At 40.6% G+C, this 14,069-nt stretch overlaps 2 protein-coding genes across 2 annotated transcripts in view; one reads left to right on the forward strand and one right to left on the reverse strand.

The window, feature by feature from the left end:
- N6AMT1 (N-6 adenine-specific DNA methyltransferase 1) lies at window positions 1-9,069 on the forward strand. The gene is made up of 6 exons (XM_033146887.1): window positions 1-219; window positions 3,979-4,065; window positions 4,941-5,031; window positions 5,675-5,758; window positions 6,252-6,393; window positions 8,282-9,069. Exons 1-6 carry the CDS (start codon window positions 89-91, stop codon window positions 8,386-8,388), a joined length of 642 nt encoding a protein of 213 aa, XP_033002778.1. The 5' UTR covers window positions 1-88; the 3' UTR covers window positions 8,389-9,069.
- Window positions 8,859-14,069, reverse strand: part of LTN1 (listerin E3 ubiquitin protein ligase 1) — a 26,809-nt gene continuing 21,598 nt past the window's right edge. The window contains exons 24-30 of the mRNA XM_033146886.1: window positions 13,307-13,381; window positions 12,347-12,533; window positions 11,475-11,646; window positions 11,135-11,355; window positions 10,360-10,554; window positions 9,560-9,727; window positions 8,859-9,036 (exon numbers count right to left, since the gene is read on the reverse strand). Coding sequence (XP_033002777.1) covers window positions 8,974-9,036; window positions 9,560-9,727; window positions 10,360-10,554; window positions 11,135-11,355; window positions 11,475-11,646; window positions 12,347-12,533; window positions 13,307-13,381 — 1,081 coding nt within the window. The 3' untranslated portion in view covers window positions 8,859-8,973. The remainder of the gene's footprint in view (window positions 9,037-9,559; window positions 9,728-10,359; window positions 10,555-11,134; window positions 11,356-11,474; window positions 11,647-12,346; window positions 12,534-13,306; window positions 13,382-14,069) is intronic.

A 14,069-nucleotide genomic window follows, 5' to 3' on the forward strand; every position in this document is an offset into this window, starting at 1 on the left:
CTGCGCAGTTTTCACCTCGTCTCACCGGCCGTTACTCTCATCTTCTTAGGCGGGACGCCGTTTGTTTAACCCTTGGCGGTGACCCGCGATGATTCCCACTCCGTGGCACCGGCACGTGGGGCCACAGGGCCCCTTCAGCGAAGTCTACGAGCCCGCCGAAGACACTTTCCTGCTGCTGGACGCTCTGGAGAGGGACGCGGAGGAGCTGAGGAGCGCCAGGTGAGGGAGCCAATGGCAGCAGGGAGGCGGGGGAAGGACGCGCGAGGCCTCTGAGCGGGGGCGGAGGGGGCTGCGCGCGCACGCAAACGGCGGTGGTGCCGGTCATTTGCTCGGCAGCCCCAAGTTCCTGTCAGGAGCCCTCACCTCGCGTGCTGGTGGCGCGGCTCAGGTCTCGCAGCTCTGGCCTCTTGGCAAATACTGAACTCGTTTACTTCGCGTGAATTTTGTATTGAAGGTGCTGCAGGTGGGTTACGTTCCGAGGACGTTTTAAGACGGCGGCGTGGACCTACGGCGAAAGTGCAGACCACTATAGCAGATCAAAACATCAAACCGAACCCACTCAAACCTCAAATTGCTCGCAGTTAAACTAAAAGTGTATATCCATGCATATGGAGTTCTTTGAAGTCTGGGGGGAAAAGAAAAGAAAGGTGTGTGTGCCTAATGATGGTAAGGAGGGCATTGATCTCTGATCACAATACCCATTCCTCCATCATGGCATGAGCAAAAAGCAGATTCCTTAAAAGCACTCCATACGCTTTTTTAAAGATTCGCGCATAAAGTAATGCGCACACAACAAATGTGTATGGAACTACAGTGTATGCAGTGGCAGGTGAGTTTATAACTGCTTAATATTAGGGTTGGTCACAGTACTTTTAAAGATTTATGCCCCACCCTTGGATCACACATTCTCAAGGCAACTTACAAGAAACAGGACAACATTCACCCTTTATTTCTTTCCCACATAGCTGGCACAATCTTGAAGCTGGACAGATAGGATCAGGATATGCTTGCCACCACAAGGAGCAAGGCAGTTGCGACCACATCTTTGGGAACCTGCGCACAGCGGCGGAGGAAGCCTCTTGGCTGCCTGGGGCGGTGGCGCAGAGGCACTCCCCTGGGGGCGGGTCACAACACATGCATCGTAACATCCCGACGCACGTGGATGGCTGCTGAAAGGGGGAAGCAAAGCAGGCGCTTGAACGTGCCTGCTCTGCTTCCCCTTTCCCCCCTTTTAGCTGCTCTTTTTCGGCGTGAGGGGCAGGCCAGCGAGGAGGGGGCATCACACTTGTCCCTGGCATGACGCCCTCTCCTCGCTGGCCCGCCCCTCACGCCGAAAAAAGCCACAGAAAGGGGGGAAAGGTTACATGCCCCCGTTTGGGGCCCACCCAGTGGGGTAGGGCGGGGCCGACCAAAGTGTCAACCCCCCTCCCCTAGAACATGGAGCGGGCCGCCCCCCTTGCTCTGTCCCTGCCTGCACACGTTTATTAGTAAGATTTGCAAGCTTCAGCTAACTTTTTCTCACAGAGTTCACCTGAGCTCCTTGGAGGAAGGGTGTGAAAGAAATGTAGCAAAAACAACAACACCCCAGGGTTTTGTCCTGTTTTGGTGCCTGAAGCAGAAAGTTTAAATGGCAGCCCTTCCACTAATCAACATGCCACAATGCACCAGAAAGTCCCACTGAAAAAAAATGTATTTTTTATTTATTAAATTTCTATAGCGTTCTTCATCTGAGGATCACAAGGTGGATTGGAATATTAAAATACAAAAATGCATAACTTTGTTGTTGTTGTTGTTCAGTTGTTCAGTCGTGTCCGACTCTTTATGACCCCATGGACCAGAGCACGCCAGGCACGCCTATCCTTCACTGCCTCTCGCAGTTTGGCCAAACTCATGTTAGTAGCTTCGAGAACACTGTCCAACCATCTCATCCTCTGTCATCCCCTTCTCCTTGTGCCCTCCATCTTTCCCAACATCAGGGTCTTTTCTAGGGAGTCTTCTCTTCTCATGAGGTGGCCAAAGTACTGGAGCCTCAACTTCAGGATCTGTCCTTCTAGTAACAAACAATAACTTCCCCACACAGTTTAAAAGATCTTAGGTAGTTTAATTAGCCAAAGGCTTGGCAAAAGATGAATGTTTTTGCCTGGTGCCTAAAGATATGTAATGAAGGAGCCAGAGGAGCCTCTCTGGGGACAGCATTCCATAAGCAGGGAGCCATTGCAGAAAAGGCTCGTTCTCGTATTGCCACCCTCTGGACCTCTCGTGGAGGAAGAAGGGTCTCAGATGATTATTGCAGGGTTGGGGGGAGGATTCATAATGGGGAAATGTGGGCCCTGAGGTATTGGGATCCTGAGCCATTTAAAGCTTTATAGGTCAAAACCATCACTTTGAATTGGGCCTGGAAACTAGTGCAGTCAGGCCAGAATTGCTGTCATTTGCTCAAACCCAACATTTGAAACTCCCATTCTAGGCGCGTTTTGCGACAAGGAATTTCATTTGCACAAGTAGTTTCATAGCTCTGGGCACAGTACTGCGCCTAAAATTTCAGATTAAAACTGCAGAGTGGAAGGAAAGGAAGACCTTTTTCTGCCTCCCCACTTCCAGCCACTCTGAAGACTGGAGAAGAGACCTTCTTAATAATATTTGGGGGATAGGCAGGGGAAGAATGGCTTTGTTTTTTGCAGTCTTCAGAAGAGGACTAGACCATGTGAAAAATGAATACAGTATAAGATTTTATTTGCAGCTCCTTCATTTTCAGCTTTGTATTCTTGTTATAAAAAGTTATAAAAACTGCGCCTAGACATTCCGTTGTTGTGCCCATAACCTAAGTTTAAGGTGCCATTTAGCTCCTGTCATATCTCAGTTTCTAACACTGTTCAAACTGTTTTGCCCTCATGAGCAACCTGGCCACTGAATTCTGCACCAACTGAAGTTTCCAAACACTCTTCAGAGGCAGCCCCACATATAACGCATTTCAGTAATGTAACATAGAGGTTACCAGAGGATAGATGATAGAAGTTAGGCTATCTGTGTCCAAATAGGAGTGCAGCTGGGTCACCAGCTGAAGCTGGTGGGAGGCACTGCATGCCACCAAGGACCCCTGAACCTCAAAAGCATTGCTGCTGTTTCAAGGAGTCTTGAGAGTAGAATTTCATTGTGCCCCATGAATCAGATGTGTCTGTCTCTCACACTGCCAATTCTAATAGCACCCAGAAACATACCACCTTACTTTATTTCCTTATAGGGCCTTGCCAAAGCTGGTTACTACTCTATAGTGTTTTGTTCCAATGTAATGGTTTTAGTTGCAGCAAGGATTGTGAACTGTTTCTGCTGAAAGGAGTTCAACCAGCCTTGTGGCAAGATCTTTCTCAGTAGAAGTACTTGAGACTCCCCTTTTAAAGTAGTGTTGCCAAGGGATGAATCTGAGACTCTATATTCACAAAATAAGCTCTATTAGAACTATGGTTGTAGTCTAGCTTGATATCTAGGATACACTTGTCCTATAGTTATGACAGTTAACTGTGCTTAAGCGTGTCTAGAGCAAACATTCATCTGCAGGATGACCCACTGGTTTTGAGGCATAACTAGAATACGTACTGTCATTTACAGATGGAAAATATATAAAGAACTTAGGCTTAGTTTGTTTTGAAAGGCCATCATTAGACTGGATAAGTGCATTTCAAATAGGATTTACTAGTTTAAAAAATCAGAAGTTAAAAACTACATGGAAAATGAATTTAATCTCTTTAAAAATCAAGCTTATTAATTTATAAAAATAGAACTTAAGCTTCTTAGTGGGTATAGTCATTCCATTTAAAGTAAAGCTTACAGTGGACAATATTAATCTCGTATTTTTTTCTGCAGAAAAATACATTGTATCCATATATATTTAAGATAATGTAGTCACTGTCTGAATAGTTTGTAGCGGCACAGCCCTCGTTAATCTCATCACACCCTTATTTTTATGTCTAAAACGTTTAGCATTGCGATCTGCCTTGAAGTAGGATCTGGATCTGGAGTAGTTTCAACATTTTTGGCTTCAATTGCTGGACCCAAAGCGTTATACTTGTAAGTTTTTATATGCTATTTTAAGTTGTATTGTAGGATAAGTAAAGGTAGGGTGCATATGATTCTTTAAATGTATCCCACACCCCTAGATCACAAAAAATATTACCCATGAATTGCACTTCAGTGGCCTTTTAATTAAGTTGTATACTATAGTGGGTTTGTTTGTTTTTTAAACACATTTGGGCATGAATATGTGAAGTGTAATTAAAGTCATGGGAATATATATTTGATGCCAGTGGATCCTTCCTACAGTAGACCAGTTGGGTGAAAGATGCACAGGTTGAAGCTAATACTATACATCTCCCAAATCTATACAGCTAATTACTTGTTCAGATATCACACCAAATCATGGTTCATTTTAGCAGTATTTTAGAACCTAAACAATTGAGTTTCCAAATGCATAAGAAGCAAACTATGCTTTAGACTTCTTTATCTGCTTTAGTATTCAAAGAGTTATTTCTGTATTTCTGGTGCAGCTGTGCCTGGAGATGTTTACATGCTGTGCCAAATCATAAACTTCATTCACCATAGTTTTTATGGTCTCTGAACTGAGCCAGTATGTTGCATGGAAGTCCATGGTTAATATTGGTTTAATTAAAAGTTAATAAAAGTTACCAGTATTCTTTCTTTCAAAGCTTGGGTGGCACAAAATCCCTGCAGTCAGAGCGGAAAGGGATATTTGAATTGTTATGCCTAACATGGTATCTTAATTGTTGCCAACTATAAGAGAATACTCTTATAAGGAACTGCAACCTTTGTATCACATTGTGACAGTTTTAATATCACCTTAGCTAAATGATATTTAATGTCCAGTTATATTGGTTGACAAAACATAGCTTGTTTTAACTGAAAAATGGCTCATTTGCTGCTTATAGGTGTACCGATATCAACCCTCTGGCAGGTCTGTGCACTGTGGAAACAGCCATACATAATAATGTTGACATTCAGCCCATAATTACCGATCTGGTGAGATTCAAATTATAACTCATCCTTTTGATAGGTAATACTGCATACTTTCATAATACCAAACACTTCACTGTGATGTGCTGATATAGCACTATGAGTTTATATTGTTCAGTGAATTAGCTTTTTTGAGGTATTTATATACTATTGTTTTTTACTAGTGACTCTTACGTTTGTAAATTTTAATGTTAGGCCTACTGTTATTATTGTGAGCTACTTCCATCTCAACATTGTTACTTGAAAAGCAGAACACAAATATTAAATCAGATCAAATTCTAAAATGTTAATCCTTTGAATATAGAGGTACCCTTTTTCACTTCCTTTCAAAAATAATTGTAGCAAAACTATCCTCATCCAGTAATTTGGTGAGTTAATTGAAAACATCATTGCTTTTTTGGTTTTGATCTTTTCTTGGAGCATAAAAGCAATGAGACAGCTTTTAGATTGATAACCAGTCTTTTAATAAGATGTCAGTCATCTGTGACCCAACTGGAGGTCATGTGCTAAAGTTGAACCAAACTGGAATAGCTGTAACTTCCCCCCTGCCCCTGCCCCAAATTCTTTACTAAATCGTATTGAAAGTTTTACACAAGTTTGTTGGAGAATAAAAGTTGTGTTAATATATTTTACGTCAACTTATGTCTAGGTAACAGCATTGTTGCCACGATTGCATGGGAAAGTTGACGTACTGCTATTTAATCCACCTTATGTAGTAACCCCTTCTGCTGAGGTATGTATGCTTTTGAGAAAATAGTTTATCAACCTGTTGCAGTTGGGTAGCAGTTGTTACCCACTGAATGTGTTGCATTTCACTTGTCTGAAAATTTCAATTCAGCTGCAGCATTTCCCAAATCTGCTTTCACTATTAACTAGCTAATCTTGTCAAGTATTTCTGTCTTCCATTATTACTGCTGTTAAGAAATTTGCACATGCATTTTCTGGATACTTGCAGCCTGATCTTATCTCAGTCACCCTTGTGTTGAATGGAGCTCTGCTTAGGTTTGCAGATTTCATATCCCGAGGATTCTTCAGTAATCATAGGCAGTAAAGCCATCTTGCTTAAACAAAATTGGTTAAAAAGCTGAACAAGTATGTGTGGCTTAGATAATTGATTTAATTCAAATGTGTTTGACTTCAGTCATTGCAAAGGTCATCTTGTTTTTATTTTTCTAAAATACTGCATGGTATGTCAAAGTGCAATTTTCCTATTTCATTTATTCTAGATTCACAGTCATGGAATAGAGGCAGCATGGGCTGGAGGTAAAAATGGCAGAGAAGTTATGGACAGGCTCCTTCCACTGGTGTCAGACTTGCTTTCAGCTAGAGGATTATTTTACTTAGTTACAATTAAAGAAAATGATCCAGGTTAGCAATACTTCTGTTCTCCCCCCCCCCCTTAAACTTAAGGAGTTTACACTGAAACACTTGGCAAATATCCTAAAACAGTTTAGGCTAGTCTTTACTTTTTGCATTAAATCTTTTCAGAGAGGCATGCTTTAGAATAATTTTGTAATTCATTTGAATGAGTATTGGAGACAATTTTATGCCAAACTGGATTCAGCCACTCCTATGATACCTTAAATGAGCTGTATACATCTTGCATGGTCTGTCTAGTATTCAGCTACTGCTAGTGAAAGCCCTTGTGGAGAACGCAGAATCCCCCTTCATACCTTATTCACATGAATGAATTCCATATGATGAAGGGAAAGTGGGACTCCCCCATTCCAGGTGTTCTGTGCTGGGCCAGCCTTACCCCCTGATGCTTATGCATTTAATGTGGATGGCTGCAAAGGTGTATCTCATGCATAGATCCACACTCAATATGTGGATTCTGAGGCTGTCCCAGCACAGAACATTGAGGATACAACTTCCCTTTCATCACATGAACTTTCTTCACCTACAGGGGGCTAGAATGACCATCTTATTTCCTCTAAAAGCCATTTAGCCTCAGGCTTGGATGCTAAATGGGACCACCCAAAAATAAGGTAGACACTTCTGCATATTAAGGGGGGGCTCCTTTGGTATGCAGAAAAATATGAATTAAAGCTAAATAAATTAAATCCCAAACATGTCTAAAAGAATGTTGAGGGCAACAGTGGGGGAAGGAAAGGGAAAAAACCTGCTTGGGGCTTTAACATAGGCAAGGAGAACCTGTGGCTCTTTAGATGTTGGTAGTCTTCCAACTCCCAGAATTCGTGACCATTGACCACCCTACCTGGGACTGTTGCGAGACCAAGAACAACTGGAAGGCCATATGCCTCCCCTAACATCTTGCAGTAGGTATTCTGGAGGATTAGGGTCACCAAAGGGACCTGTGCCATGAGGTTACGCTTCCTTTTTTGCACTTTACCAAGATTTTTCAGAAAGAGAAATAAAAAGGTCACACGTACTCTTTCCCATTCTTCCAAAACCTTCCTTGCTTCCATCAGTGCATAGGACACTTGAGTTAGGGCTAGCTAGCCCCCAACCTAAATCATTTTACACCGTAAAGTCGACACAAGGTGACAGGAAGATAGGGAAGAAAAAAGGGTCATAAAATTTCCATTTCTGGTTCCAAAAAGTCACCCACCCCAGTTCCACTCTGAGCTCCAAACAGATTCATCTGTTTCAAGCTGTAGCTGTAAACAGCTATACTTCTCTTAGGGGCTGCAACACTTCCTTGTGATTCGTCATGTGCCTATTACTGCTTAGTCATGTAATCAAAGCTTGCTGTAGAATGGATTAGTGATCCATTCTTGCCCAGTGTTTCTACATCTATTTACAGGTGGCATACAGGTGAGTCAGAGGCTGCAAGAATTGAATGTTAAGTAAATGAGAATCATGGAGTAGCAAAGGAACAGATTTTTTGGTTGAGAGCCAAACTGAGGCTAGGTTGGCAGTGAATAATTATTATTCATTTTAATAGCCAAGTGTGTAGCTCTTAAAATGAGAGAGCCTTGGAAATGATAGATAAGTGAGCCTTACACTGGTCAGGAATAAGGAGTTAAGAACCTTGCTTAGTTTTGTTCTATATCTGTTCTCACGGCAGTGCTGGTAATCTAGTATCAGCTTTCTACAGGTTTTTCTCTTTGCCAGTAGGCAGGAAATCTAACTGGGTGGATTGTGTTTGTGTATGGTTGTTTTGTTGTTGTTGTTTTTTTGCAAAATTAATGCTGAAAGAAATTTGAAGATAATTGGGCTGATAGTTGTTTAAGAAGCCTAGGACCCATCTGTTGCTTTATGCTGAGCTATGATTTCTCATTTGTAATTGCAGATGAAATTATCAAAATATTGCGGAAATGTGGCTTAAAAGGCACCAGAGTACTTTCCAGACAAGCAGGAAGAGAAAAGCTCTCGGTACTTAAATTTTGCAAGTCCTGAAGACTACCTGTTAAACAAAAACTACTCTGGAATAAAGGGTTTCAAACTGACCCACTGACTAGTGCTGGTCTGAGAGCTCTAGTCAGGTGGTCTCCAAAAGGTTGCACAAAAAACAATAATACTTGATCCTGTATTATTATTTTCTCACAACGAAGACAGAAGTTCTTTTGATCAGGACTGAATTTCTTGAACAGAAATGTTGGGAAGGTATGGTGTTCGTGTCCACAGCGCACGTACGCCATGGAGCTTCATGTCCTCTTTTATTGCTCTTCAAAATATGGCACCCCTAGTATGCACAGCATTGCACTGGTGGTGTTCTAGTCTCTGGACATGGAATTAACCAAAGCACAGAAGCTGAGGCTTTACATACCATCAGTTTTTGTCTGAGATGTCAGAATACCTTGCTTTAATATATATAGTAATAATAAATATTAATATAAAAACCATATGCAATTTGTGTGTTACCCTGATCAAACAACTTAAGATTTTTATTTGTAAATAAAGCTAAAATTAGCGTTTCACAGCTAAATCCAACTGTGGCTGTTGATTTTCTTGTTAGAAGTTCATTGAAGCAGAGAAGTCATTTCAGAAGAAGGTCTCCCGACAAAGCGGACAGGTGGATTTGTTACTAGATGTAAACCATTTGTACTGAAAGAATAATAAAAAAGAGTATTAAAAGCAGATTTGTCATACATTTTATGTTAGATGTAAGGTTGCTAAATGAACAAGTTTTATTTATGTCTTAAATAGTTGAGTAGCTATCACGTGTAACTTCTGTGAAAATTAAAATGAAAGCCATTTCTGAAGCCTATTATTCAATGAAGTTTTTTGCCCATTTGGGTGCCTAAGGACTTAACTGTCATATTCTAAGGCTTACTACCATGGGCAGATAGCTTTCCTGTCCTAGTCGAATATGTCCTAGTCTTTCAGTTTTCAAGAATGTCGGCTGCATAATTTCCCAAGAGTGATCATAATTAGTTTACAATGCAGTATGGAAGTAAGCTATGTTTTCTTAAGGGAAAGACTTGCTACTCATTACAGGAGGATTTATCCTCTCAATTTTGCTGAAACTCAACTAGTTTTGTTGAATTGACTACTAAAGCTATTGAAGCTTTCTGTGTCGTCTTTTATTTAAAACTTGGTTCAGAATTTGTCTATTCCGTGTACTTACCAGACAGGCTGAATGGAACTTTTTCTTGCATGTTCTGCAAGCTTTTTTAGGGAGAGAGTAGTTAGAGCCATGTATGACCGAGAAACAGATCATACAGTCTTCGACACCCTCAAAGCGTTTATCCACATTGTTTTTCCATAATGCTAAGCCTTCCATGATACTTCCATTCTAAAAGAAAATAAATCTCATTATTTCAAGTTTGTCTTTACAGTATTTCACTTCTCATTCTGGTTCACAGTCCTTTCAACTATTTTACAAGGAAGTTATACCACATCTTGAAAGTTTTTTAAAGCATGGTGTCCCATCATTAACGCTGTCTACTGCACAATAAAGTATTCCACTATATCTGGTGACCGTTTAGTTCTGTTGCTATAGTTTTAGCAAGAGTTGTTTTCCATAGATCAGAATCTGCCAAGCATACACAATAGCTTAATAGCTATACTACACAACTCTCTTTCTTCTAAAAAAAGAAAAGAACAGGAATTTTGACTGAAGCAGCTGCCATTTCAATAGCAAGGGCTTTTGGTAGTACAGATCTGACTGGATCCAGGCTTGGAAAGTACTTCTCTCTCCCTGCTCAGTTAGGGACTAGACATTTTTTGCATGTGCAAATTCAGGAGGTGGCAATTTCGGTACCCATGCAGATAGCTTTCAGTCTAAGATAGACAAAATGGAGCTGTCCAATGGTGAGCAGCTACCCTGCTATTCTGCACCCACCTGCTGTTCAGAGCAGACCTAACCTGTGGATAATAATACATGGCAAGGACTGAACCAACATTGTACTTTTAAGTGACACAAACCTGATGAGTGAGATATGTGCTCAACTGTAGCATCCAATTGCGCCATTGCTGCACTGCTACACCAACTCTCTTTCCACTCTCAACAGTTATGGAACTGAGGGGGTAATTTGGAGGAAGCTGTATTATCAGTTCAATGAAGATATCATCAACTGAGTAGGTAGCAATGACTTCTCGCGTAGCAGATCGAGCTTTTACCTGTGGAAAAACAAATCCATGGAAGGCAGAATACTTGTCAAAAAGGCATATAGCAGATAGTTTGGAATGTACTTAAAATCTATCCACTTGCAAAGTGTACTTGCAATACACTTCTATTCCTCCTCCCACCAAAATATGTGCTACGTTTTTAACTGTGGCCAGAACAGAGACACTGAAAATGGCTGCTTATAGAACAGATCTGCCCTGGAAATGACAGCACAATCTGCAACATTTATGAGCGCAAATATCTTTGATTCTTTTTTCTATTTAACAAGCAGAAGTAACAATCCTGGAATAGTTCTGTGTGCTCCCACAAATATCACAAGGCATTTCCAGACATTATTTTGTTCAGGGATTGATATTAACTGAAGTATCTCATACAATCTCTAAATTATAGAATAATAGACTGCAGATAATCACTGCCCTAATTCAGAGCACTATATATGCACAAACCTGTTTTCCAGAAACAACCTTAGATAAAGTGTGTGCTTCTGATTGAACACTCGATGGTAATTTACTTTCTACAGTATCAGACTTCTCAAAGAATGAAATAAATTTATGTAGATAAGATCATACTAACCATCATTCCATTAAACAACTGTGTACTGGTCTGCACTGAAGATATTTCTTGTAAAGAAAGTACACTGCTGACATATTTGCTTGTAAATTTATCTACAGTGTTGAAGACTCGTTTCTCGCAGCTATTCCACCAAAGACGAACCATGGCTGGCAAATCTTTTAATGTCATACAGTAAACAGAACATGCCAAATGAGGGATGTGGGAAGACAGCGATGAGGTGTCTGGATAACAAATGGGGGAAGTGGTTTGTAAATAAGAACAGTTAAATTATATCTCCACAGTTGTTTCATACAATGAAATAAATTCAATGTCAATAAAAGCTAAAACTATTTGGACTGACCTTTGATGTCTAAGTCAAGCTCTTCAGTAAAGTACGTTTTTACATCCTTACTTGGGAGTTCAGCTGTCGATCCTGGAAAGGCTGGGTTTTCTGGCATAAGCCTGAACAGGTGATACAATAGTTTATTCAAACTCTTAGTTCTTCGGAGGTATTGTGAATAAAGAGCTCGCAGCTGGTGGTGAAACCATATAAAAATTATTCCCAATAAAATCTGTTTTCAGAAGCATTAAACTGAAGGAATGCTGCATACAATGAGAGTATGAAAAGGCTTAGTGGGATTCACAGCAGATTAGACAAGACTGCTTTTATATAAAGCCTTGCACTTGCAAGTGGTAATGCATTGCTCAAACTATTTAAAAAAATAGGATACATCATTACAAATACATATTTCTATCGAGCAATTTAGCAACGTCAGTATGATAAACACTCATGTTGGTAAGATTGCCTTGAGTTTCATATTGCCAGGTATGAAACATACCAGTACCCTATGCACTTCTAAGTCTTTCCTTCTCGCAGCCAGATGCTACAAGACAATATCATTTATCCAAAATGGCATGAGAACGACCATAACGCTTGTTCAGATATAGGAAAGTACTTTTTCCTCACTGGCAAAAATGACTTGGGAATACTGGTAAAATGGATAGCAGAACACCATATGACAGCTATTTTGAAGCTCCAAGTTCTGGGCAAAAGGATTTGAACTGCTTTTATTTGTACTAATGATGCTTTTCAAGCAAAAGGCTTTATTATTTCCTACTGCTGTGGATTAGGAATAACTGAACACAGCTGAATTCATTTGTCAGTAGAAGGATGTGGAGAAGTACATGGGTGTGTCACAGGGTGAGGAGATAAAGATAAAACCTTTTATTCACCTGAGAAGATGCTGCCTTGAAGAAAGTTAGTATTAATTTCCAGGTGAGGAGGTATCCTAAAACAAGGCAAAACTCATCACTTAGTGGTTGAATAACTGCAAACTCTCCAACCGGAATGCCTTCTAGGATGTTTTCCAATAACTCCTCCTGAGTGGCAAGCACAGTCATAAGAGCTGCTGGTGGTGACCTAAAGTAAGGGGAGGAAATTTTTTACACTCAGACCAGTTTCCATTGTACCAAGCATGTAAGCACATTAAACAATGCCATGTTATCTCAAGCACCTCAATGGAGGACTTTTTCTCCAGGGGAAATTCATTTTATTTTCATTTCCTTGATGCCAAGACCTAGAATGTACTACCAAAGGTGACAAAGAACTTATTCCAGGTCTAAATATATGATTTGGAACTTAAACCAGCCCTACTGAATAAGCCCAGAGCAAGGAGCAAAGAGATCTGTACAGACATCAAACAATTGGCTACTCCCAAGGCAGAATCACTGCTTAAAATTGTGACTGTGTTACCCAGTTTAAAGGCTAGCTTGCCCTACTTAGAATGCCATGATAGCTATATACTACCCCCCAGGATTGGAGGTTCAATGGCAGGAGACAGTAATCGCCCTCACATTGTGTTTGTGGGCTTCCCATAGGCATCTGGTTGGCTATGAGAGATGGGATGCTGGACCAGATGAGACTATGGTCTGACCCAACAAGGTTCTTACGTCCCTAAATGTGAAGACATCAGGAAGAAGAGAACACACACAGAACATTACTCTTTCCCAGTTCTTTGGGGATGTACCATCTGCAACTATGTGACGTGCACGTACACACACAAACACAAGATCACAGGTGCATCTTCCCACTTAAGCCTTGAAAGTCCAAGTCTGGCATGTGGTTGAAACATTTTAACATTCTACTATGACAGGCAGTTGCTTTGTTCATTATATAAATAAAATGAAACGTACAAGGATAGCTCCTCCTCTTCATCACCATAGGATTTGAGATCCTCGTCGTCAAATTTAGGCAAGTCAGACATTAACCTGGGATTCAGAAAAATTAAAACAACAGTGATTTTTATTCATATTTTTAAGGCCCAACATTATCCGTTCTGAAAAGGATTTAAATATTGGATATTACTAGCAAGTAAGTACACCATTATGTATTGGAATCATCCGTTTACAGAGGTGCTACAAAGAAATAGCTTGCATCATTACCCTCATCCTATTATATTTAGTGTCTGACAAAATAAATATAAGGGACACAATAGTTCAAAACTGGAGAAGATAGAAGGGCAGAGGGGTGAAAGAGACTCTGCATTCATCCCTTTGCTCTCCCTCTTCCTCTATGCCACCTTGGTAAGTCTCCTTATTAGGAATCAGTAAAGTGATCTAACAGATGCACACAGGACAATAGTGGTCACCAGTCCCTCTGAGGAGGCCAATACCATTTAGTGTAGGAGCTCCCTGGTGGACTTGATGTGGAAACAGTAGTCAGTCAATGTGCCTTTCATCTTTAAGGGAGAAGGAGACCTAGAAATCAAGAAGCCCTACATAGGCTCCGGGTTGGAAAGACTGAACCTTTCAAACTATTGTGAGCACCTTGAACTAAGCCCAGTAATTCCAGTTACAGGTAGGTAGCCGTGTTGGTCTGCCATAGTTGAAACAAAATAAAAAATAAAAACATTCCTTCCAGTAGCACCTTAAAGACCAAGAACAAACTTAGTTGGTC

The sequence above is a fragment of the Lacerta agilis genome, chromosome 4, assembly GCF_009819535.1.
Source record: "Lacerta agilis isolate rLacAgi1 chromosome 4, rLacAgi1.pri, whole genome shotgun sequence".
NCBI classification, from domain to species: domain Eukaryota; kingdom Metazoa; phylum Chordata; class Lepidosauria; order Squamata; family Lacertidae; genus Lacerta; species Lacerta agilis.